This window comes from Panthera uncia (assembly GCF_023721935.1).
Source record: "Panthera uncia isolate 11264 chromosome C1 unlocalized genomic scaffold, Puncia_PCG_1.0 HiC_scaffold_4, whole genome shotgun sequence".
NCBI classification, from domain to species: Eukaryota; Metazoa; Chordata; class Mammalia; order Carnivora; family Felidae; genus Panthera; species Panthera uncia.
In genome coordinates, this window is record NW_026057585.1 from 69,818,565 (window position 1) to 69,845,571 (window position 27,007).

Consider the following 27,007-nt stretch of genomic DNA (forward strand, 5'->3'; position numbering starts at 1 on the left):
CCCCCCCCCCCCCCCCCCCCCCCCACCTTTTGCTGCTTGTTTTTCTCTGGCTTCAGCCTGGATTCAAAACTAAAACCTCTGGAGGGTGGTGGAGGCTCCTCCCCAAACAAGGCATTGGAGTAATGGCTATCCTCTTTGGTCACCTGCCCCAAGAATGAAGCAGCAGCTAAGCATCTTCTCACTCACATACTTGTATTTTCCTCCTCTCCCTCCATACCCAAAGTGTGAGCTCTGCCCTCCCTCCAACCCAGTCTCAAACTACAGAGTGCCATCACCTTCTTTGGCTCAGAACCTACATGTTCTCAACATTAAATCACCACCACCATACCGTATTCAATGCTTCTGCATTGCCTCCAGCCTGATTCCCCATCTGCTGTGTCATCTCCAAGATTGTGCAAGGTTAAAGCCAGTTATGTCCTCTCTGAAATCTTCAGTAGCTCCCTTTCACCCAACTCAAAGCTTAGACTTTAAACCTGCTCCTAAGCCTTATGCAGGTCTATGCCCCAGTGCTCCTCCCTTAAGGGCCTCCATGACACCCCATCAAAGAAGATCTTGCACATGGGAAAGTTTAATAAATGGATGTATTCATTCCTTCAGAATGTGTTTATTGGGCTCCAGAGGGATGGCAGAGAAGGTTCTTCTAGGACTTCAGGGCTCTTGGCTGGAAGCCGGGGAGATCATGTGTCAAGTAGGAGTGGTGAGTCTCACAATGACAAACATTAAATTTGGAGATAAGCAGGGAAATAAGGACGCTACTGGGAGAGGGGGCAGTGGTGTGCAAAGCCTGGCCTGGCATCTTCTGGGATGGAGGATGGGAATCCACCTTCAGGAACCAGGTAGGCAGAAGAATTTGACATCGTAAAAGACAAAGCCTTGAGATGGCTGATAAACCAGCCAGGTCAAGCTTTTGACAAAAGACACAGCAGCACAGCTACTCATTCACCCACCACACTGCCTCCAATTGCCACGCAGCTAGGGTGCAGTCTTTAAGGACAAGTACCTGGTGAGAGATCTCCTGAGCCTATAGACCCATCCCCCTCCCCCAGCAGAAGGAGTTGACCTCAAGCATGGTCTCAAGTGAAGTGGCATTCACTCTCCCAATGCTCCTCCATGCTGCCCTGGCTGGGAAACTCCAGGCCTTGGCCTTGAACCCTCCCTCTGGGGCTGTGTGTTCCCCAAGGCCTATCTCCCCATAACTCTGTGTCTAATACCCCAGCTGAGCCTCCCAGGCAGCCCTCATCTTGTGACTCCAATGCCTGTACCTTGGGTGGTCCACAGGAGACTTACCTCCCTCTTGTGGCAGCCCCTTCCTGTCCAGGGAGGTAGAAGGGTAGGAGCCCCTGAGGCTGCCACTCTCATCCAGCTCTGTTCTTCCCAGCAAGCTCCCACCCCCTTGTGCAGCCTGCCCCCTCATTCCACCTATCAGAGGAGCACATTCCCCTTCTCAGGGAAGAGCCTGGCCAGCATGTACCTGCTGGGGCTATTCTTATTTCTGTGTCTGGTACTGGTTTGGCCCCTCCTTTACCAAATTGGACTCACACTGTTTATTTTGTAGCTTGCTTTTCATTCATTCATTCAATGAATGCATCAAGCAACCATGCCAGGCATTATACTAGGCACAATGGGGAAAATGTTGGCTAAACAGATAATTTTTGCTCTCTAGGAATTTAAAGTCTCACGGGAGAGAGTATATTAAATAATTGCATACACAATATTTAATAACATTGGTGTAAGAGTTCCAAAGGAGTAGCAAAGGGTATTGTTAAAAGAGCAGGGTGATACTAACCAGTGGGGCTCAATGGAATGCTAAATCCTTAGGCAGAATAACTGGGCACAAAGTCCAGCCAAGAAACATGTTGAGTCCTGTGTTCCTGGACTATTAAGGGAAGAGAGAGAAGATACTCCAGCCTTAGAAGCTTGTTTTAGGATTTTGCATTGCCAAGCCATGAGGGTGTCAAGGGAGTGACATGATTAGATCTGCCTTTGGCATCTGTGTAGAAAATAAATTTGAAAAGGAGAGACTAGAGGCAGAAATGATGGTCACTGGGGCAAGGGGCATACTCATTTTAACTGTTATTTTTATTAGCTGCATTTTGTTACATTTTAAGAAATTTTCCTAACTTCTCATTTAAAACCCTCTACTGGGGCACCTGGCTGGCTCAGTCAGTAGAGCATGCAACATTTAATCTCACGGTCATGAGTTCAAGCCCCACATCAGGCATAGAGGTTACAATAAAACAAAACAAAAACTCTGTAGATGGATACTAAGGTTGTCTACAAAATTTTGATATTGAAAACTACAAGTATTCTAATAAACACCCTCACGCATATATCCTTCCATACCTATTTGATTATTTCCTTAGAATAATATCCTGAAATCACCATCAAACTGCCAAATTGCCAGGATGTATCAATTTTACTCCCTTTAGTGTATATTAATACCTTTATTGTGTCAGGTGTTGCAATACCTTGGTTTTCCCAGTCTGTACTTTGCCACTTAATTTCATATTTGTTCTTTCCTGATTTACAAAATTTTAAATTTTTATGAATTCAAAACCCCTATGGAAGAAACTGTATATTGAATATATTCTACGTGAAGTCAACATACTATACTAGTTAAGGGCACATTCTGTAGAGTTAGCATCCCTGTATTCATATCCTGGTTTTTCCACATACTAGCTGTTGACCATGGCCAAGTTTTCTCAGTTTTCTTTTCTTTTTAATGTTTATTTATTTTTGAGAGAGACAGAATGTGAGTGGGTTAGGGGCAGAGAGAGAGGGAGACACAGAGTAGGAAGTAGGCTCCAGGCTCCGAGCTGTCAGCATAGAGAGCCCAATGCAGGGCTCGAACTCACGAGCTGTGAGATCATGACCTGAGCTGAAGTCAGACCCTCAACTGACTGAGACACCCAGGCGCCCCTCTCAGCTTCCTTTTCTGAAGCACCTATCCTTTTACTGTTGATTTGATTTGAAATGCTATCTCCTCATAATTTTATGCTAAATTTATATATATATATATATATATATATATATATATATATATATGAAATCCTAAAAAAATTTTAAAAAGAAATCATTTTTCACAGTACTGCCAGAATATTAAAATGACATTGCAAGTTGAAACCAAAGAGACCTTAATAGTCAGTGGGAGAAACTACCATTGTTCTGTGACCTTTAAATTTTTTTGTCAAAGCATCAAAAACTTTCTGTCAGTTATAAATGTAGAGGAAAATCAAAATATACTAAACTAATATTTATTTACTACTTTGTCATCTAAAGCATTTAGAGAAATTGAGAACTGTTTTTCTTGCAAAAAACATACCAAAAGTAATTTGAACAATGCTTGCCTCTTTTAAAATATGGAACAAGTATCTTCACTATGTTTTGATGAATTGTCATATACCTTTTTAAGTTTGGATCAGCTTCCAACATTCTCTTCTTTGTATTTTACAATCTCATTAAATTTATCTCTAAGAATTCCTTGAATGTGAAGGACTTTTTGCTGGCATAAGTTCCTTTGGAACATCTTCTTCCCTTTTGTCACAAGCATTTTCCTCCTTTATGTAGATAAAGTAGCCTTCACTAAATTCCTCTGGCTGTGTATCTATATTCTCTCATGATAGCAGTACTAACATTCCCACAATCAGCCATTTCTTGTATAACTCCATATATGTTCAATTGAATTTCACTTCCTGCCTTATCACTTTTCATTTCTTTGGTGCACTTTCATTTTGTTGACCAATTCTGTTATCTTTTTTTTTTAATTTTTTTAACATTTATTCATTTTTGAGAGACAGAAACAGAGCATGAGCAGGGGAGGGGCAGAGAAAGAGGGAGACACTGAATCCAAAGCAAGTTCCAGGCTCTGAGCTGTCAGCACAGAGCCTGACGTGGGGCTTGAACTCACGAACCATGAAATCATGACCTGAGTTGAAGTTGGACGCTCAACCAACTGAGCCACCCAGGCGCCCCCCGCCTTTTTTTTTAATGTCACATGGGTTTATCACTGGGAGACAAGGAAGCAACACAACTACATTCTTGCCGTCTGTGTATAAACAATTAAGAGATGTATGGTGACTACCAACATACTGAAAGAAGTGACATGATTGTTTCACTGTTCATGATGCATGTTCAAAAAAGTTGATTCTATTTTTTACGGTATTCTCATTGCTTTTGTGGAGGAGAGAATTTTTAGAGGGACTTCACCATTTTTACTGATTTCACCTGTTCATTTTGATTATACTCATAAATTTATTATATAGAAAGTTACAGAGATTTAAATGGGACACAAGTCCCAAATTTCAATAACCTCCATAAAACTCTTAAGACTTTATAGCTGCCAGTGTGGTGTTCCCCTCCCTGTCCCTCTTCCCTAACTTTTTCTTATTTCCAAAGTTTTATCACACTTTAATATGCTGCACAGTTTACTCATTTATTACTTAAATTTATTTATAATGTATGCTACCCCTGCCTGTTGGGATGAGGTTGGATCCTTATTTGTTCACTAATATACCTTATGAGCCTTAAACTGCCCTGGGCACATAGCAGTCACTCAGTAAACAGCTGTTCAATAAGTAAATAAAGTGTAGCTCATAAACCATACTTTCCAATTTAAAAACAAGGAAAATCAGCCCTCTGAAAATTTTGCTTCTAATAAAGGAGAAAAACTAGCAAATTGATTAAATCAGTATTTTTTAATTGTTTAACCATAAATAATCCAGATTCAGACCTTTAAAGCCAACAACAATGAAATTCTGTGTGCTTGAAAGGAAATATTGAAGTCCTAATTAATGAAGTTTCCTTCCAAGCCCTTTATAGAAACACTATAGCATCATTTGCTCTCTAACTTATGAATCTATTAGGCAACTGGTGGGCTTATGTACAAAAATAAAACACAAATATTTTAGGACCTGCAACTGGTTGCCAAAGTAGAGTTTCTCTTTTCATTTTTATCTTTCACTCAGTACTCTAAAAATAATAATTTCCTGCCCCACTGACAAGTCCACAGCCAAATGGAGTAGATGAATATTATGATGTGGCCAGCAAATTCCCAAAGAGAGAACTCTTGCAGACCGTGGGAAGAGTATTTCTGAGCCAAGGCCCAACTTTTGAAAGGTTTCCTTTGAAAGCTGAAAGAGAACTTTAGAGCTTGACCTTCTTGGGCTAGTCCCCACCACAGATAAACACATACATACAAATGTCCCCTGGGGAAGAAATGTGAACAAGAAACAAACATTACAAGGGGCGCCTGGGTGCCTCAGTCGGTTAAGTGGCCAACTTCGGCTCAGGTCATGATCTCACGCTCTGTGAGTTTGAGCCCCACGTCAAGCTCTGTGCTGACACCTCAGAGCCTGGAGCCTGCTTCTGTTTCTGTGTCTCCCTCTCTCTATGCCCTTCCTCCCCCATTTGCGCTCTCTCTCTGCCTTTCAAAAATGAATAAATGTTAAAAAAATTTTTTTAAAGAAACAAACATTATAGGGAACAGTCTTTATTCAGTAAGCATTTATTGAGTACTTCCCATGTAATTAATAAAAATAAATAATAAGAATGAGGCTAAGGATAATATAGATAACAATATAGATTGATTTAGTGAGAAGGAATGTTCAGAAAAAGAGATGTTGTCAGTGACCTGGGCCCTCAACTCCATTTTTCCACCACCACATGGGAGGTCAAGGGAAAATTTATGAGAAATTTTTAATTTACTCAATATTATTTACTTAGTATGTCCCAGGTCCTGTGCTGCTGGGACCTGGGTAGAGAGGAGCAACTAAGATATTGCCTTTGTCCTCCAAGGGCTCCCAGTGTGATAGAGAAAACATAAAAAAGGGATGACAATATTTTGTGATAAGTGCCATAATGTAAGTACTAGAAGCAGTGGGAGGCAGAAAGAAGGAATCCATGAGGCGGCAGTTGTTAAAAGTATACTCCATGGCGGGGCGCCTGGGTGGCTCAGTCAGTTAAGCGTCCGACTTCGGCTCAGGTCATGATCTCGCGGTCCCTGAGTTCAAGCCCCGCGTCGGGCTCTGTGCTGACAGCTCAGAGCCTGGAGCCTGTTTCAGATTCTGTGTCTCTCTCTCTCTGACCCTCCCCCGTTCATGCTCTGTCTCTCTCTGTCTCAAAAATAAATAAGCGTTAAAAAAAAAAGTTTAAAAAAAAAAAAAAAAGTATGCTCCATGGACCTCTGGGAGTCCTCAAGATCCTTTCAATGGATCTGTCATGTCAAAATTGCTTTCATAGTAATACTGAAATATGATTTGCCTCTTTCATTGAATTGATATTTGCACTAATGGTGCAAAAGCAATGGTGGCTAAAACTGCTGGTGCTTTGGCATGAATCAAAGCAGTGATACCAAACTCTATTAACATGCATTGCATTCTTCACTGCCACACACTTGCAATAAAAATAAAATAATAGTAATAAAATAATAATAAAGCAAAGTTTCATTTAATGTCTTTGATGAAGCAATAACATATTTTTATTAAATCTTGGTCCCTGAGTACATACAAACTATCAAAATTAATGAAGTAAGCCAGTCACTTCAAGGAAAACCACTAATAGTATTTGCTACCAATGATAATATTTGAGCTTAAAAGAGAAAATCAGAAGTTTGGAAAACCTGTATCTGTCATCATAAGCTTACCAGCTTTACAACATGTAAGGATTTTCTGATGAGATTGGTGGTTATATTAACAAATGTAATTTTTAAACTATAATAAGGGGCACCTGGGTGGCTCTGTCAGTTAAGCGTCCGACTCTTGGTTTCAGCTTAGGTCATGATTTCACCATTCATGAGTTCGAGCCCCACACTGGGCTCCACGCTGCCGGTGTTGAGCCTGCTTGGGATTCTCTCTGTCTCTCCCTCTCTCTCTGCCCCTCCCCTGCTTGTTCTCTCTCTCTCGCAAAATAAATAAACATTAAAAATATATTTTAAAATTTATGTATATAATGTATATATACATATATATATACACATATATATAATGAGTCAACATATGGAATGATGTGCATAATTCAGTGAACCAATATTTTCCAAGTGATCAGTGTGTCAAGTTGCAAAATCATGCATAGGTAAAATGTCCATTTGAAGTGCAAGTATTAGAGTACAACAAGTTCATTAATACAGTGATTTTAGGGGTTCCTGGGTGGCTCAGTTGGTTAAGCGTCTGACTTCGGCTCAGGTCATGATCTCATGATTCAGGGGTTAGAGCCCGCCTCGGGCTCTGTGCTGACAGCTCAGAGCCTGGGACCTGCTTCAGATTCTGTGTTTCACTCTCTCTCTGCCCCTCCCCTACTCATGCTCTGTCTCTCTCTTTGTCTCTCTCTCTCTCTCTCTCTCTCTCTCTCTCTCTCGCAATGAATAAACATTTAAAAAAAACACAGTGATTCTACATTGCAACAAATCTTTAACAAACTACCACTTATTGAGCTCTGATGTAGTATCAAAGAATATTACAACTATCTGACGAGACTTAAAATATCTCTCCCTTTCTAATTGTGTATCTCTGTGAAGTGAGGTTTTATCATAGAATACACTCAAAACAATGCATCACAACTGATGGGAGAATCCAGTTGTTTTCTTTCTTTTTTTAAATGTTTATTTATTTTGAGAAAGAGAGAGCAGCGGGGGGTGGGGGCAGCACAGAGATAGAGAGAGAGAGAGAATCTCAAGCAGGTTCTGTGCTATCAGTGCAGAGCCTGATACAGGGCTTGATCTCATGAACCATGAGATCATGACCTGAGCCGAAATCAAGAGTTTGACGCTTAAAAAACTGACTGAGCCATCCAAGTGCCCCCCAACTGTTTTCTCTTAAGCCAGATATTAAAGAGATCTGCAAAAAGGTGAAAGCATGGCATTCTTCTAATTGTTTTGTTTTCAAAACTTATGTTTTCATAAAAATGACATTTATGATACCATGTAATGGTATTATTTTTATCTTAAAACTGAATAATGTGTTTTAATTTCTCAGTTTGAGTTTTTAATATGGTGAATATCAATTGATATAATCCATATAAACAAAAGTTCTTTGGGGTCCCCAATAATTTTATTTTTAAGTAATCTCTGCACCCTGCATGGGGCTTGAACTTACTACCTGGAGATCAAGAGTCGCATGCCCCACAGACTGAGCCAGCCAGGTGCCCCAAGGGTCCCCAATATTTTAAGAGTGCAAAGAGCCCAGAGATCAAAAAGTTTGCAAACTGCTGCCCTAAGGGAATAATTTCAAGTCAGTTTAAACTGAAGCAATCCCTCAAGTAGTCAACTACAGGAACAAATTCCCTGAAAATATCTGCTAGTTTAAACATGAGCTTATATTCTGCACAGCAAAGGAAACAACCAACAAAACTAAAAAGCAACCAACGGAATGGGAAAAGATATTTGTAAATGACATATCGGACAAAGGGCTAGTATCCAAAATCTATAAAGAGCTCACCAAACTCCACACCCGAAAAACAAATAACCCAGTGAAGAAATGGGCAGAAAACATGAACAGACACTTCTCTAAAGAAGACATCCGGATGGCCAACAGGCACATGGAAAGATGCTCAACGTCGCTCCTCATCAGGGAAATACAAATCAAAACCACACTCAGATATCACCTCACGCCAGTCAGAGTGGCCAAAATGAACAAATCAGGAGACTATAGATGCTGGCGAGGATGTGGAGAAACGGGAACCCTCTTGCACTGTTGGTGGGAATGCAAATTGGTGCAGCCACTCTGGAAAGCAGTGTGGAGGTTCCTCAGAAAATTAAAAATAGACCTACCCTATGACGCAGCAATAGCACTGCTAGGAATTTACCCAAGGGATACAGGAGTACTGATGCATAGGGGCACTTGTACCCCAATGTTTATAGCAGCACTCTCAACAATAGCCAAATTATGGAAAGAGCCTAAATGTCCATCAACTGATGAATGGATAAAGAAATTGTGGTTTATATACACAATGGAATACTACGTGGCAATGAGAAAGAATGAAATATGGCCTTTTGTAGCAACGTGGATGGAACTGGAGAGTGTGATGTTAAGTGAAATAAGCCATACAGAGAAAGACAGATACCATATGGTTTCACTCTTATGTGGATCCTGAGAAACTTAACAGAAACCCATGGGGGAGGGGAAGGAAAAAAAAAAAAAGAGGTTAGAGTGGGAGAGAGCCAAAGCATAAGAGACTGTTAAAAACTGAGAACAAACTGAGGGTTGATGGGGGGTGGGAGGGAGGGGAGGGTGGGTGATGGGTATTGAGGAGGGCACCTTTTGGGATGAGCACTGGGTGTTGTATGGAAACCAATTTGACAATAAATTTCATATATTAAAAAAAAAATTGTGGTTTATATACACAATGGAGTACTACATGGCAATGAGAAAGAACGAAATATGGCCCTTTGTAGCAACGTGGATGGAACTGGAGAGTGTGATGCTAAGTGAAATAAGCCATACAGAGAAAGACAGATACCATATGTTTTCACTCTTATGTGGATCCTGAGAAACTTAACAGAAACCCATGGAGGAGGAGGGGAAGGAAAAAAAAAAAAAAGAGGTTAGAGTGGGAGAGAGCCAAAGCATAAGAGACTGTTAAAAACTGAGAACAAACTGAGGGTTGATGGAGGGTGGGAGGGAGGGGAGGGTGAGTGATGGGTATTGAGGAGGGCACATTTTGGGATGAGCACTGGGTGTTGTATGGAAACCAATTTGACAATAAATTTCATATATTGAAAAAAAAATAAACATGAGCTTTTAAAATGGATGACAGATATGGGGTTGAATGCTGTTCTTAATAACTGGTTCTTACCTCAAAAACATGCTGTAATTCCCAAGGCTTCTGTTTGCTTGAGCTAATAACAAGGAGAGACAGTATCTTGCCATAGAAGGAAAGGGTAGTCAAGTTTCAGGCCTTCTGTAGCCAATCACTCCATGGCTCCCTTTTACCCACATACCTGGTGTCATTCTTTAGGTAAAATAAGTAATTATTTAGTAACTCCACCAGCAGCCTGGAATGAAGAAAAGGCAGAGTAGGAATAGGCTGGTTTTATGGAAATAGTCTCAGGTCTTCCTCCCCTCCCCCCGGACATCTAACTGAGCTCTTATTCTTTGAACTGAAAGTCTGGGAAAAAATTACAAGTCCTGACTGTTGTATCCCCAGCATCTACCATCTAAGACATTGTTTGGCACTTATTAGGCACTCAATAAATACTGTTGAATGAAGTAAAACTCCTTTATTTTTATTGCAGAAATTAGACTCTGTCTCTTAATTTGCAAGGAGCTAAAGCAACACAAGGTTTAAGAGATGGACAGAAAAAGAGGAAGCTTCTAAAAGATTAGGAAACTGCAGGAATGTGTGTGAGAGAGTGGCCATTGTTATCTGCTATAGCTTATAAACCACCCCAAAACTAACTGCTTACAACATCGATTATTATCTCTCATAATTGTTGGAGTTGTCTAGATACAGGCATTTGAGGTCTCTAATGCAGTTGCAGCCACTTAAGTGGACTCCCTGATTCCAGGGAGTCTATTAACACAGCTATCAGAGTGTCCTTTAAAAACCTGTCATATCATGTTCTTCTTCTGCTTAATTCAAGATCCTCACAATGCCCTACAAGACGCACAAGATCTGAATTATCCACCCTCTCTCCCATTGCCTCTGACCTCTGCCATCATTCATTCTCCACCTGGCTTACTTCCCTTCAGCTATATTGGCCTCTCTACGGTTCTTTGAACACGCAGTCTCTCTTCAAGGCCTTTGCACTTGCTAGCTAGTCAGCTTGGAAGACTCTTACCCAAGATATCCACCTGACTCACTCTCTTCAAGCCATTATTCAGTGTCACTGTCTCAATGAGGTCTTCACTGACACCCCTCCTTCTCCCAGTTTCAATGATTAAAGGTGATTGTTTTCCATACCATAAGGGTCTGGTTCAGAAAGCCGATGTGAGTCGCCACATTAGACCTTGCAGACATAGAAAGCGTTGGCAATCTCTGGCCTGCATGAGTATTTGGCTGTTTCTCCGCCCGCTAGCCCAAAACTGCGGCTCCCAATGAGCTCTCTTTTCAGAGTGGTAGTCGGCCATACGGTAGAATGAGAACTCCCTAAAGCAAGAGACCGTGGCTTGTTCCTGTGCAGATTCCAGGAGCCCAGCACTGGGAAACACATTCAATGGGCGTTGATGATTTGTGAATGAACGAAAGGATACAGACCGCCCAGCTTCCTCTTCTCATAGGGCGCGCTTTTTGTATGAAATCTATTGCTCGACGCTCGTCCCTTCTACGCGGGCCTGCCCAGCGCATCCCATCGATCTGTTCGGCCATCGCGCGCCTGCGCTTTTGGACTGGCAGTCGGAGGCGGCGTGGGGTGCGCTGGGAGCTGCTGTGGCGCGCCTGGAGTCGAAAGGTAAAGCTGCGGCGTTAACGCTGTCAGGCCCCTTACGAGCTGGCTGTTGGGGGTGAGCACCGCGGTGGGGGCAGCCGGGCCCCGCTCATATGGGGAAAGCAGGCTCCTCGATCCCGGCCGAGGAAGGCCTCAGGAGGTGGGCGGGGGTGCAGAGCCCTGGAGTCGCCCGCTCGAGTCCCTGCCTGACCCGGCCAAGCAGCTAAGTAGCCGAACTAGAAGGGATCTTGGAGAGAATGTGAGCCAACCACCTTGTGCAACAGATGGAAAGGAGTTTGAGGGAGTGGAGGATCTACTTGAAGTCACAGCGAAAGAGAACCCAGATCCTGGACTACTCAGCACAGTGCCTGAACTCTTTCCACTTCAGCCCTTCATTTATTTATTCTGCCTATTTTTAGTTGTTTAGGGGCAAGCCAATGAAATAGAAATAGGAATGCAATAAAGTCCAGATGAGAGACCCAATTATGATAGTGTTTTATCTTACCAGTGTACAAAAGGAGAAGGCAACGAGTGCCATGATGGAGGCATGTATGAGATGCCATGAACCCCCCACTCTAAACCTTGGGAGGCTAACGAGACTCGTTGTGATTCTTATCACCCAGAGTCGTGTCAGTGACATTGAGGCATTTGACAATCTGTCTGGATCATGGTTAGTTATGTTCATGATTATCGCGGAGAGCAGAAACCTTAGATCCTGGTGACCTGGGGTCTAATGTCCCTTCACGTGTTTGAGCTTGACTTTTACAGGCGGTTGTTGAGATGTTCACAGATGCTTATTCCACAAACACTGATTGAGTGCCAGGCATCTGATGGAAATTGTGTTAGGTACTGAGAATACAGTGTTGACACGGTCCTTGCCTTCAAGGAACTCACGAGATACAGACATTTAAATATATGTGCAATAAAGCCTGGGAAGACAGAGATGATCTGTACATGGTAGAATGGAAGATCCTAAGAGGGAAGGAGTTGCTTCTACCAGGAGGATAGGAGAGGTTAGGAATGTTTTTTTAAGAAAGATGATTCTTAGCTTAAGTAGGTGATTTCTAGGCAAAGGAGAAAGGCAATCTAGGAAGCAAGAGGAGCAACACAAAGACCAGAATTATGCAACAGCATGGTTCATTTGGCACAAAAGGCTTTCCATGACCTAGCCTCTGTCTAATGATGTCAGACACAGTGCTTATTGTGGGATTGACATTATTTTGTGTGCTTTACATAGATTAACTTATTTACTCTTCAAAACAACGCTGTGAAGTAGTAATTATCCTCATCTTACAAAATAAAACTGAGACGAAGAGAATTTATGAAGCTTGCCTTAGTTCACACAACTAATGCGGGTTAGGGTTAGAATTCAAATCCAGCCATCTGATTCAAGGGTCTATGAGCTTAAACCAGGCTCCCTTCCAGGAACTGAGGACACTCAGAGTTTTAAATGTCAGGCCACTGGTCATCTCACCTAGACGTGGTAGAACCAGAACTCAAAATCTGGTCTTTTGACTCGAAAGGTCCCATGCTCTTTTCATAATAACATCAGATGTGATAGGAGTTATACAGTACCACATTGAAGTTAAATTCCATTCTGAGGCAGTGGTTGCTGAAATTGAAATTACCATATCTTTAAATTGTGGATGTTGTTCAGGAGGCTTCACTTTGTGCCTTGGGTGTACCGGGTGTAACTGCTGCAGTTTAAATAATGATGAGGACCCAGGACTGATCATAATTACAGGGGAGGGTGCAGCATTATTTGCCAATTTGGTTTCAGATTTTTTTTTTCTGAACATTGCATTTCAAACTGGTACTTAAAAAGTTTTATCATTTGTTGTAAATCAAGTAGTACTTTTATTTTAAACCAGTAAGGATTTATGACCTTTTACCGTGCACCTTTTCTGTGGTAGCTGCTGTAAAGAGATTCTTTTGAAGGTCAAACAGGTTTGTTTATTACCTTGAGTTTAGAAAAAGGAATTAATCTGATTTGTTTCTACTATTGGGCTCTGCAAATCTAGGTTCAGATACATCCCTACATTTGTGTTTACAGTAATATCTTTCACAGTTGGGGATAATGTGAAGAGAGCAGATGGCTGAATTATTGGAGGAATCTTAAGTCATCTCATACTTTTCAGAAACCTAGTATGCTTGTATTTATGCTGTTAATTCTAGTCAGAAGTTTCCAGATTTTTTCAAGAAATTAGAACTCATATCAGAAGCCCACTTGGTAAACTCTTACTCCTCCAAAAGTCCCCTCAAATATTACCTTCCTGTAAAACTCCCTGTCTTTTCTAGGAATACTTAGGTATTACCTTCACCAAATGCCTACTGCATCTTTGATATATTCCTGCCATGACACTAATGATAGTATATTGTAATTTACTGAATTTATCTTCTCCACTTAATTGTGAGCACCTCAAGGGAAAGGGCCAGGTTTCTTTAATTCATATCTCTCCTTCAGCCCATCTGCCCTGGCTGGAGCTGAGAGTTTATATTGGTGAGTCAGAAAATGTGATAAAGGTGATGTTTATACTGTAGCTAAGGAGATTTTCTTATTGTGGTTATTGGAGTTGGAAGTGACACATTTGACATAAGTGATTATCAGTAACCTAAATAGAAATAGGGTTAGTACTATGTATGCTTTGAATTTGTTACTTTTTTTCCCCTGTTAATTGTTTTTCTCTGTGATAGCTGTTTGTGAAAATGGAATTTCAAGCAGTAGTGATGGCAGCTGGAGGGGGATCTCGGATGACAGACCTGACTTCCAGCATTCCCAAACCTCTGCTTCCAGTTGGGAACAAACCTTTAATTTGGTACCCACTGAACCTGCTTGAGCGTGTTGGATTTGAAGGTGAGCTATGGCAATGAGATGTACTCATAAAACCTTGGGGATGTTTGATCCCAATGATTTGTCGGCTTTATGAGAGTGAGAGAGGATGAATGAGAGAAGACCAGGACTCAGCATTGGCTGGAGACTGGCCTCTTTTAATTAAGAACATAGAAGTACTCTATTGCTATGTAAAAAAGGTTGAGAAGATAGTGCTATTACTGTTTTAGAGCTGCTCTCCACAATGATCCAAGATTACTCCTATAAGGATATCAGAAAGAGCACAGAGGGATTCCAAGTCAGTACCTCATAGTCAGTACTTACTATGAATCTATATGTATCAGGTGATATATTAATATATTAAGGGGTACAGAATTGGAAAGGTAACTTAGGCCCTGATTTCTAGAACCTTAAAGTCTAGTGGGGTGATACAAATATAAAGAGAGGGGACAAGACTACAGATCCTACAGACATTAAAAAGATAAGTGAATATTATGAACAACTTTATGGTAATTAATATATCTGACAACTGAGATGCACATTTTATTTTTTATTAAAAAAAATTTTTTTTTTAATATTTCATTTATTTTTGAGAGAGAGCACAAGCATGGGAAGCTCAGAGAGAGAGGAGGAGGACAGAGGATCTATAGCAAGCTCTGTGCTGACAGCAGTGAGCCCGATGTGGGGCTTGAACTAATGAACCATGAGATCATGACCTGAGCCAGAGTCGGATGCTCAACCGACTGAGCCACCCAGGTCCCCCTAAACGCTCATTTTAGAAATATTGCTTTGGAATCTCTATAAAGAATGGATTTGAATGACTCCCTGCTACAAGCAGGGAGATGAGTTGGGAAATTGATACAGAAGTCCACACCAGTAATAAAGAGGGCCTGAACTAAAGAAGTAGCACTAAGGATGGAGAAGAAGGAACATTTGACAAAGTTGATGATTAATGGAGAGGGAGAGTGGAAAAAGAAGAGTTCCCTCTACTTTTTGCTTGGGTGACTAGGTGACTAGATGGTGATACCAGTAACTAGGAAAGGTAATATGAGTCAACGAATAGGTTTGAGTTCAGCTTTGGCCACAATGAGTTTGAGGTGTCCTATAGTTAGATATAGCAAATCTGAGTACCAGATGGAAGTAGTGTCAGATCCTGGGGCACAGTCTTGTATTCTGGTGTTCATTCCACCATGAGAATTGCCTTCCTGAGACAAACCTGTGAACATTTCTATGCAGTAGTCTTTATGACACTGATGTTAAGAGATATGTTTTAGAGGCTCCTGGGTGACTCAGTCAGTTAAGCGTCTGACTTCAGCTTAGGTCTTGATCTCATGGTTCACTAGTTGGAGCCCCACATCAGGCTCTGTGCTGACAGCTCAGAGCCTGGAGCCTGCTTCAGATTCTGTCTCCTCTCTCTGCCCCTCCCCCACTCACACTCTGTCTCTCTCTCTCTCTCAAAAATAAACATTAAAAAAATTTTTTTAAGAAATATGTTTTAGGTGGCGCCTGGGTGGCTCAGTAGTTTGAGTGCCTGACTCTTGATTTCAGCTCAGGTCATGATCCCAGGGTCATGGGGTTGAGCCCCACATTGGGCTCCACACTGAGCATGGAGCCTGCTTGAGATTCTCTCTCCCTCTCCTTCTCTCTGTCCCTCCCTCTCTCTGCCACTCTCCCCCACTTGTGTTCTCTCTCCCTAAAATTAAAAACAAACCAAAAAAAGAGATCTGTTTTAGAAAAGATTTTTTTTCTTCTTTCTTTCTTTTCTTTCTTTTTTTTTTTTTAAAGAGAGAGCATGCGCAAGCATGGGAGAGGGGTAGAGGGAGGGAGAGAGAGATTTGAGGAGTGCCTCCTAAACACAGGATTCTGGAGTTAAAAATTTTTTTTTATTTTACATTTATTTATTTTTGAGAGAGAGAGAGACAGAGAACAAGTGGGGGAGGGTGAACAGAGAGAGAAGGAGACCCAGAATCCGAAGCAGGCTTCAGGCTCTGAGCTGTCAGCACAGAGCCCAATGCGGGGCTTGAACTCAAAAACTGTGAGATCATGACCTGAGCCCAAGTCGGACGCCTAACCAACTGAGCCACCTAGGCGTCCCAAGATTCTGGAGTTTGATAGCAAAATCTTTATTCACTTTGTTCATATTGTTTGCGAGTTTAGAGAAGTTAATGTGGCCCTGCTTAGCATTTTCTTTCTCTCCACAAGAGTCTTAGTCCAGTTATTAGACTGTCCCACATATGCAGTTATTCCCTTCACTCTCTCCACTCTACCTAAAATGTCCTCTCCAAAATGGTACCATCTCTTTGAAATTCTAAACAGCATCAATCATCCTGTCCTCTGTGGTTCCATCTCACTGTGTTTTTCTGTCTCAGTACTACCCAAGGCCTGTTTTATGCTATAATTAGTGGCCTGGGAGACTGATATCTCTGAGAGCAGGTACTATATCTCATTCATCTTTGTAATATCAGCATTTACATACAGTGTGTACTAAAAAAATGTTTGTTGGACTTGAATTTATTTTGACCTATCTCAAAGGCCATCCCTTCCAGAAAGCCTTCCTTAGTCATTTCTATGTATAATTTCTCCATCTTAAGTTTCTTAAGAATAGGAACCATGTTGAGTTCCATTTCTGACTTCTCAGTGCCTGTTTTTCCTTTTCATATTAAAAGTGTTTGTATTTATTGGATGAATGAGTTAGTGACTAAAAGAAAGCAAAGTGGGGAATGGAAGAAGAGAGAAGGAAGGAAGGGAAGTTAAATGATTTGGAAAAGAAAGAAAGAAAGAGGAAGAAAGAAGAGAAAAATATGATTACAGTGAAAGGGAGACATAATTGTTACCTAGAACACTATCACAGAACAAGTGGAAATTGTTTCACTTTAGAGACACTAAAATCTGATCTTCAAACATCAGCAACACATGTTATGTTGTAGTGAATTACATTACCCTACCAAAAATCCCAAAGATAACAAAACCCCAAGTTTCCTGTCATTGGTTAACAGCTATACGGATAAGATGAAGACCTCTGTTTCATGGAAATTGCTTCTTAGTAGGGTTCATTGTGATCCTCAATGAAACACTTATGGCTGCTTGGTGGGAAGTGGTGATAGCTCCTTTGTAGTGAATGAAAATTTTAAAATGTAATCCTCTTTGTGTATGATTCGATGAATGCTCTTCTGAGTTCTTTACATCAAGAAGTGGCATGTAATATACTAAAGTGTGGGCTCAAATCATCAGAACTGAGTTTTATCTTGAGTCCATTGCTTACTAGTTGTGTGACCCTGAACAAAGTCATTAATATCTTTTAGTCAAGGTTTCCTCATTTGTAAAATGAGTTTTTGTAAGAATTGAGAGAATGCATGTAAAATACATTGAAAATACTCAATAATATTAGCTATTATTATTACAGTTAGAAACAGGGGCTCTTAGGTGGCTCAGTCAGTTAAGTATCCATCTGGCTCTTGATTTTGGCTCAGGTCATGATCTTGCAGTTTTGTGAGTTTGAGCCCTGCATCAGCCTCTGCACTGACAACACAGACACTGCTTGTGATTCTCCCTCTCTCTCTGCCCCTCCCCTGCTCACACTCTCTGTCTCTTTCAAAATAAATAAACTTAAAAAAATAACAATGAATAAATCTAGAAAGAGACCAAATCTAATTGAAATAGTGAAACCACTGTCTAAATGAAAGCGAGTTTTTGTGTCTTTCCTTCTTTTTTTGTTTTGTGCTGTAGAAGTCATTGTCATTACAACCAGGGATGTCCAAAAGGCTCTATCCGCAGAATTCAAGATGAAAATGAAGCTAGATGTTGTATGTATTACTGATGAAGCTGATAAGGGAACTGCAGATTCTCTGCGCCAAATATATCCAAAACTTAAGGTGAGAAGCTATTTCTTAATTTTTATTGTTTACTGAAGATAAGTATCATTGATGTTTTCACAGTGCATTACAGCTTACAGTGCTTTTTTGAAAATATATTTTTGCATCACATATTTTGTTGCCCCATGTACTCTTCAACTGCTTTTGATTATTTTTTTAAAGTTTATGTATTTATTTATTTATGTAAGTAATCTCTGTACCTAATGTGGGGCTTAAACTCCATATCAGAAGTCACGTGCTCCTCTGACCGAGCCAGCCAGGCACCCCTATTTTGATTATTAATGAAGATTTAGGTGTGCTCGCTTCGGCAGCACATATATTAATGAAGATTTAGGTGTTTAGTTGTCACAGGCACTGGTTTCCAATATTTTTGAGTAATTGTACATCCCTATGAAAGAGGTGTACTTCAAATGTGCTTTAAAAGATTCCATTTAAATGAAGTTCATGAACAAGTGAATTTAATCTATAGTGATAAAAATGAAAGCGACAGTTGACTTTGCAGATGACAGGTTGACTGGAAAGAAATATAAAGGAACTTTCAAAAATTCCAGACCCCCACCCCTGCAACATGTTAATATTTGACCTTTTGGTCTACTTTGATTAGATACTAACAAGGGCTTATGGATATGAGGACATAGTCTCCCTGGTGGCCTGTGGCCTATGAGCTGAGAAATATCCACTGTAAATTATTTTGAAATTGATGTCCTTTGGGAAAAATTCAATCTGTATGATAATGTTGGCGTCTTGTTTGAATTGGGGAGCAGACTCTCTGGGTATTTCTCATGACTACAAACAGATTAATAGTTTCAACCTACCTATGCACTAAAGAACAAAAAATTAATGTAGAAATGTACTAGGCCTTTCCCGCCATCCCACCTTTATTGGGAAATAATTTACATACAGTAAAATACACAGATACTAAGTATACAGTTCAATAAATTTTGACAGATATATACACCCTGATTACCATTACCCAAATCTAGAACATTTCCATTACCTCTAAAAGTTCCTTTTTACTTCTTTTTAGTAAGCTACCCTCAACCTTCCAGCCCCCTACCCCCCTTGAGTTAACTCACATGTTAACTTTGTTCATGAACTAGGTATAAATGGAATCATACCATTTTAGTCTGGTTTCTTTAGTTTAATGTAATATTTTTCAGACTCTTATTGCAAGTATAACTAGTGTGTGTGTGTGTGTGTGTGTGTGTGTGTGTGTGTGTGTTTATTCCATTGAATAAGTATACCACTGTTTACTTATTTACCTGTTGATGGCCATTTGGGTTGTTTCTAATTTGGGGATGTCATGAATAAAGCTGTTAGGAACATTGTTCTGCAAGTCTTTTGTGAAAATATTCTAGGTTGTAGGGTTTACTTTACTAGAAACTACCAAATAATTTTCCAAGTGGTTATACCATTTTATACTTCCATCAACAATGTGTAAGTGTTGCATTTGCTGCGCGTCTTCATTGACACTTGGTATCGTCTTTTACATTTTATCCATTCTAGTGGCTAATATGGAGTAGTTACTCATTGTGGTTTTTAAAAAAATTTTTTTAATGTTTATTTATTTTTGAGAGAGAGAGTGAGACAGAGTGTGAGCAGGGGAGGGCCAGAGAGAGGGAGATACAGAATCCGAAGCAGGCTCCAGGCTCTGAGCTGTCAGCACAGAGCCCAGTGCGGGGCTCGAACTACAAACTGTGAGAACATGACCTGAGCTGAAGTCGGATGCCCAACCTACTGAGCCACCCAGGCGCCCCACTCATTGTGGTTTTAATTTGCATTTCTCTGATTGTAATGATGCTAACCACCTTTTCTTCTTTAATTTTTTTTAGAAAGTTCATTTTTATTTATTTTGGGTGGGAAGAGAGAGAGAGAGAAAGAGAGGGAGAGAGAGAACGTGTGGGGGAGCGGCAAAGAGAGAGGGAGAGCCAGAGAATCCCAAGCAGGCTTTCTGCTGGCAGCACAGAACCCAACTTGGGGCTAGAACCCACAAAACCATGAGATCATGACCTGAGCCAAAATCAAGAGTCGGATGCTTAACTGACTAAGCCATCCAGGCACCCCACTAACCACCATTTTAAGCATTTGCCTGTTTTTAAATTGAGTTGTTTACCTTTTAATTATTGATTACAGAAATTGTATTTTACATCTAGAATAATAAATTCTAGATGTAAGTCTTTTGTCAGATATGTGTTGTGAATATCTTCTGCTAGTGTGGCTTGCCTTTTTACTTTATTTATTTTTAAGTATTTATTTATTTTGAGAGAGAGAGAGTGTGCGCACATGAGCAGGGGAGGGGCAGAGAGAGAGTGGGAGAGAGAGAATCCTAGGCAGGCTCCACACTGCCAGCAAAGAGCCCCAGGCAGGGCTCAATCTCACAAATCATGAGATCATGACCTGAGCTGAAATCAAAAGTCGGATACCTAACCGACTGAGCCACCCAGGCACCCCTGCCTTTTTTCTTTCTTAATCGTGTCTCTTCATGACCATAAGTTTTCAATGTTGCTGAAATTCAGATTACTGATTTTTTTTCTTTTGTGGTTAATACAGTTTTTGTGCCCTTTCTAAGAAATCTTTGCCTATCCCAAGCTTGTGAAGATATTCTCTTATGTTTACTTCTAAAATATGGTTGGATATCTACTGCATCTTGATTTGATTTTGTATGTAGTGTGATATAAGGATAAAGGTTCACTTTTTTTCTATATGGATATTTGTTCCAGCACCATTTGTTAAAAAGACTTTACTTTCCCCATGGAATTGCACTGGTGCCTTCACTGAAAATCAACTGACTGTATGTGGCCAATTTCTGTTTTCTCTATTTTGTTTCATTGTCTTTACTTCAATACCACATTGAATAATGTCTTCGTTTTTTTTTTATGTTTATTTTTGAGAGAGAGAGAGAGACAGACAGACAGACAAACAGGGTGAGTGGGGGAGGGGCAGAGAGAGAGAGGAAGACACAGAATCTGAAGCAGGCTCCAGACTCTGAGCTGTCAGCCCAAAGCCCCACGTGGAGCTCAAACTCAGGAACCGCAAGATCATGACCCGAGCAGAAGTCAGCTGCTCAACCGACTGAGCTACCCAGGCGCCCTGTCTTCATTATTTTAGATTTATAGTATGAATTGAACTGAATCTATAGATCAGTTTGGGGAGAATTGATATTTTAATATTGATTCTTCTAATCTTGAACATCTGTTTATTTAGATTTCCTTTAATTCCTCTCAATAGTGTTTTATAATTTTCAGTGTAGAAGCTTTGAACATCTTTTGGTAATTTTTTTCCTAGGTAAATGTTTTTAATGATTTCTTTTAATGTTTATTTATTTGAGAGAGAGCACACACGTGAGCGAGAAGGGAAGGGATGGAGAGAGAGGGAGACAGAGGATCCAAAATGGGCTCTGTGCTGACAGCAGCGAGCCCAACATGGGGCTCAAATCCACAAACTGTGAGATAATGACCTGAGCCGAAGTTGGACGCTTAACCAACTGAGCCACCCAGGCGACCCTTAATGATGTTATTATAACTGGTGCTTTTTACTCTATTATCAATTGTTTATTGCATAAAATCATGTTTTCTATATTGACTTTGTTAAATTGTAGATTCTTTAGGATTTTCTATATACATCATCATGTTGATTGTAAATAAAAACAGTATTACCTCTTCTTTTTTCATCTTTATGCTTTTTTTTTTTTTTTTTTGAACTGTCTTATTGCCCTAGCCAGGATCTCCAGTGCAATATGTAATAGGCATTTTCCATTCACTTGTGGCCTCTCTTTCTGTTTTTCTATGCTTCCATCCAAGTAGGTTTTGGTGTTTCTGACTGGGGTGGAGTTTTCCAATTCCGTTCTGTTGGGTGTGTTACTTTCTGGAGTGCAGCTGCTTCTTTCCTTAGGGAGAATATGGGGAATTTCACTAGGAAAATGAAATGATAATTCTGTTCTTTTGCAGGAACAGATGCCAAGTTTACCAAGAATCTTAGGGTGTTTAGTGGACTAGCCAGGGGCTCTTTCAGCTACTGTTTAAAAGTTTAGGATAGAGGTACAATCTCTCTTTGCTCCCTAAGTCTAAATCTTAGGAATATTTTTACCCTTACCTGGAACTGGAGATCCTAGAAGTCTCATGTGAGACCTGTATAACTCTTAGAGGCTTGAGAAGTGGTAATGCCAACTATAAATAGAAGAGGGCATGTGGAGACGAGTATAGTAACTGCTGATAGAATACTTTACTCTCAAGTTACTGCTCCTTCCTATGGTTTTGATCATTTGATCCTTATTTTAGGGCTCCCCCTTGAACATAACGTAAGAGTCCTCATTAATTCACTCTGCACAATCTCATTTCTTTTCTTCCTTTATCCCTTTGTTTCTACATCACTTACATGACACCTTTTACGTATAATCCTACCTCTGTGCCTTCTTCTCAAGCTGTGACTTTGGCTAGCAAGTCTCTGTTGTCTTTGCTATCTCTACTTGGTTTCTCCTTTACCTATGGCTCCTGAAATCCTGACTTCACATCAACTTGCATTCCAACCTAGAGCAGAGGCAGCAAAGCTGACCTGTGGAGAAACATAGCCTCCTAAATAGCCATTAAGATCAAAGTAAGACCTGAGCTAAGCCAAAATTTAGAACTGTCTGGTTGGAATCAACACGATCTTGTAGGAAAGGCAATAGAAATACATATAAACAGTTGAAGAAAGTGAAATAGTCTGAGAAGGCAGTTTGTTGGTGTTCACTAAGAGATGGCAAGTACCTCTCTAAAATAGGAAGTTGTACCCCCAGGCTGTGCCATGGTTTAAAAAGCATTGCCCTATTGAATCAATTTATTTCTCTTACCCTGTGCCTACAAAGCAGCTTCCTAAACATTTGAGGACTCTTGGTCTGTTTTAAGTAAGATTTTAGGTAAGATAATATTCCCCTTGAGATTTGGGAGTTTATTAGCTTTTAGTTCTTTTATCTTTACCTATTTCCTCCAGATTGAGTTCCCCAAATATTACTGTGAGGTTATCCCACATGGCTTTTCTCAGACCACAATAGTATGTTAGCTTTATCTGACTTTTTTGTTTAAATTTAATTTATAATTTTTTTCATTTACATTGCATTTGCTAAATATATTTTATATGTGGAAACTTCCATCACGTCTGCATATTAGATATTGAAGCTGAACATCATATTTGCTATGTGTTTTTTCAACTAACAGACATATATTTCATTTGGCTTTATTCTTCTGGCACTGTTTTCTACTTCATTTTGCCTTATCTTATGCCACAATTTTTGCTGACTTACTGGCTTCTCACTTTTTATTTCATCTGCCCACCCTCTTTCTCTGACTTACCAAGAGAGATTATTGGTTCATCCATTCTCCCACGCCGTGGGTGAGTGAGCTCCATTCTTATAGTTGGTGTTGATGACATGAAAATTCATAGATTTAAAAAAAATTTTTTTTAATGTTTATTTATTATTGAGAGACAGAGAGACACAGAGCATGAGCAGGGGAGGGGTAGAAAGAGGGGGAGACAACAGAATCCAAAGCAGGCTTCAGGCTCTGAGCTGTCAGCACAGAGCCCAACGCGGGGCTCGAGCTCACAAACTGTAAGATCATGACCTGAGCTGAAGTTGATCGCCTAACCAACTGAGCCACCCAGGCACCCCCTGAAAATTCTTAGATTTTAATCTTCTTCACAATAATGTTTCATATTTGTTGATGGATGATTCAGTCTTATCTATGTCTGAACTCATTCAGTTAGCAAATATTTATTGAGAGTCAACTAATACTAATGATTATAATTGCTTAATTTATTAAATACCAATTATGGACCATAGTTTAAAAAAATTTTTTATTAGGGAAAACTTCAAATATGTACAAAAATAGAACATTGCCAATGTATCTATTACATGGTTACATTGTCAAAAGTTATTAACCCATGGCAAATCTCATTTCATCTATATCCCCACCTATCTTGCTCCCTCTCATGTTCTTTTAAAACAAATCTCAGACATCATATAATTTCATCTCTAAGCATTTCAGAATATACTACTAAGATGAGATCATTTTTTGAGAGCTCTTTAAAAAATGAAAAAACTGGGGAGCCTGAGTGGCTCAGTCAGCTAAGTGTCCAACTTTGACTCAAGTCATGATCTCATGGTTCATGAGTTCAAGCCCTGCATCGGGCTCTCTGCTGCCAGCGCAGAACCCTCTTCAGATTCTCTGTCCCCCTTTTTCTCTGCCCCTCTCCAGCTTGCATGCTTTCTCTCTCTCAAAAATAAACATTTAAAAATAAAGTAAAATAAGAATAAAACTATAATGCCATTATAATGCCTAAAAAAACAAACTGATAATTCTTTAGTATCGTCAAATATCCAATCAGTGTATGAGTTTCTAGTTGCCTTATAAATATAACTTTAAAATATTTTTTAGTGTGTTTATTTAAATCAGGAGGCAAATAAGGCCTGTACATTACAATTGGTTAAAATGTCTCTTTTAATATATAAATTTTACCTCTATCTCTTTTTTCCCATTAATTTATTTGCTGGAGAAATTGGATCTTTTTCTTGTATATTTTCCCTCCCACAGTCTGCATTTTGTTGATTGCAACCATGTGATGTTGTTTAATAAGTATCTCTCTATATATATTGGTGTTGGTATTGGTAGTTGGACCTAGAGGCTCCATTAAACTCAGGTTTTGAATTTTGGGGCAAGACTTTCATAGGTGGTGTTGTGTTCTTCTATCTGGAGGCACATATTTGCTGATTCTCTCTCTCTCTTTCTCTCTCTTTTAAGTAGGCTCCACGCCTAACATGGGACTCAAATTCACAACCTTGAGATCAAGTTACATGGTCTACCTACTAAGCTATCCATGCAGCCCAGATTGTCTCTCTTTTTGTGATGTGGTAGCGGTTAATGATCACTGCCACCAGGCCGTAGTCCTTGTCTCTCCAGGCATTTGGCTATCTGAGGCTTATTTCTAGTAGATTCCTTAAGAAGTCTTCATGATATCAATGCTTAGCAGATTATCTGCAGCCTTTATATTTCAAAGCTAGTTTATATGGATATGAAATCCTTGACTCACATTTTTTTCTTAAATATCTTAAATTCTCTCATGGATTATGTTATATAATGTTGCTGTTCAAAAAAGTACAGGTGAAAAATCTTTCTTTCCCTTATGAGTGAGTTGGTCTTTTTGTCTGGATTTCCAAAAGCGTTTTTATTTATCTAATTTTTTAAAGATTTTATTTATGTATTTGTTTATGTTTATTTATTTATTTTTTGAGAGAGACAGCAAGCTGGGGAGGGGCAGAAAGAGAGGGAGAGAGAGAGTATCCCAAGCAGGCTCTGCACTGAGAGTGCAGAGTTCAATGCAGGGCTCACACTCATGAACCATGAGATCATGACCTGAGCCAAAGTCAGATGCTTAACCGACTAAGCCACCCAGGCACCCCATTAAAGATTTTATTTCCCTTCATTTTATTTTTTTAAAGTTCATTTACTTATTTCGAGAGAGACGGAGACAGCACCAGTTGGGGAGGGGCAGAGAGAGAGAGAGGGAGAGAGAGTATCCCAAGCAGGTTCTGCACTGTCAGTCTAGAGCCTAACATGGGGCTCAGACTCATGAACTGTGAGATCATGACCTGAGCTGAAGTCAGATGCTTAACTGACTGAGCCACCCAGGCTCCCCAAGTGTATTTTTTTTTTTCAAAAAAAATTTTTTTAACATTTATTTATTTTTGAGACAGAGAGAGAACATGAACAGGGGAGGGTCAGAGAAAGAGGGAGACACAGAATCTGAAACAGGCTCCAGGCTCCGAGCTGTCAGCACAGAGCCCGACGCGGGGCTTGAACCCACAGACCGCGAGATCATGACCTGAGCCGAAGTCGGACGCTTAACTGACTGAGCCACCCAGGCACCCCTCCCCAAGTGTATTTTTAAGATGGAAGCAGCTTGAACATTTTTATGAGAGAGCAGAAGGGCCAGTGGAGAGGTATAGAAGAAAGATAAATGATGAATGAGGTCCCCAAGGAGACAAGAAGGAATGAAGGAGCAGCTTTGGGCAAGAGGAAGACTATATCTTCCACTGAAATGAGAAGATAGGAAGAAAGGGAAACTCAAAAGCAGATCAAGAAGGAGAGATAGGAATTAAAAAAATTCACTCCTGAGGCCTCTGTATTCTTGATGAAGTAGGAGGTGCATTTGTCTGTTGAGAATGTGGAGAGAGAAACGTGATGGGATTGGGACCTGTGAGTAGTGAAGCTTTAGAATTGTCACTGGAAAATGGGAGAGAGCTGACTATGGACACTGAGAAGGAGACCTGAGCAGCATCAGGAGTATAGCTGGGGTTGAAGAATATAAATTATAATTACCACAATTAGTACAGTCGTGGTAAATTTTTTTTCTTGTTTTTCTGTCTTTTACCACTGCTCAGGTGTCTAGGTATAGAGGAGAAGACATGTTTGGATTGATCGGGGTTATGGGGAAGGTCAATATTTGTATCCACTGGAGAGGGAAAAATTGAGGCTAGGCGGAATAAGATTTGGCTAAGGACTTGATGGACAAAGGCCTTCCTTCTCTTCTTTCTGGCATGAGCTTAGCAAAAACTTTCCTTGCAGAGGCAGTCTCTCCAAATTGGAACTGAGTCCTTGTTAAGAGTTTTTATCCATTCCTCTTCTTGGGACAGTTAGTTTGCTTTCTTTTCTTGCATCATGTATAGTACTACAACGTCCACCCTTGCACCAGTTTCTTTGTGCTCTTGTTTTGAAGATAGACACCTAGGAGTGATGTGCGGATCATAAGGTATGTGCATTTCCAGCTTTACTAGATACTGGCAAATATGAATACAGTCGTATTAGTCTACATTCCCACCGGTAGTATGAATTAGAGTTCTGATTTCTGCCTGTCCTTATTAACAATTGGTATTCTCAAACTTAAATTTTCATTAATATGATGGGTGTGAAATGGTAC

General features: G+C 40.1%; 1 protein-coding gene across 2 annotated transcripts in view; it reads left to right on the forward strand.

The window, feature by feature from the left end:
* Nucleotides 1-11,302: 11,302 nt before the first annotated feature.
* EIF2B3 (eukaryotic translation initiation factor 2B subunit gamma) overlaps nucleotides 11,303-27,007 on the forward strand; it is a 122,439-nt gene continuing 106,734 nt past the window's right edge. For both annotated transcript variants that reach the window (XM_049618640.1, XM_049618641.1), the window contains exons 1-3: nucleotides 11,303-11,380; nucleotides 14,051-14,210; nucleotides 17,913-18,058. In XM_049618640.1, the coding sequence (XP_049474597.1) occupies nucleotides 14,063-14,210; nucleotides 17,913-18,058 (294 nt within the window). In that variant the 5' untranslated portion in view covers nucleotides 11,303-11,380; nucleotides 14,051-14,062. The remainder of the gene's footprint in view (nucleotides 11,381-14,050; nucleotides 14,211-17,912; nucleotides 18,059-27,007) is intronic.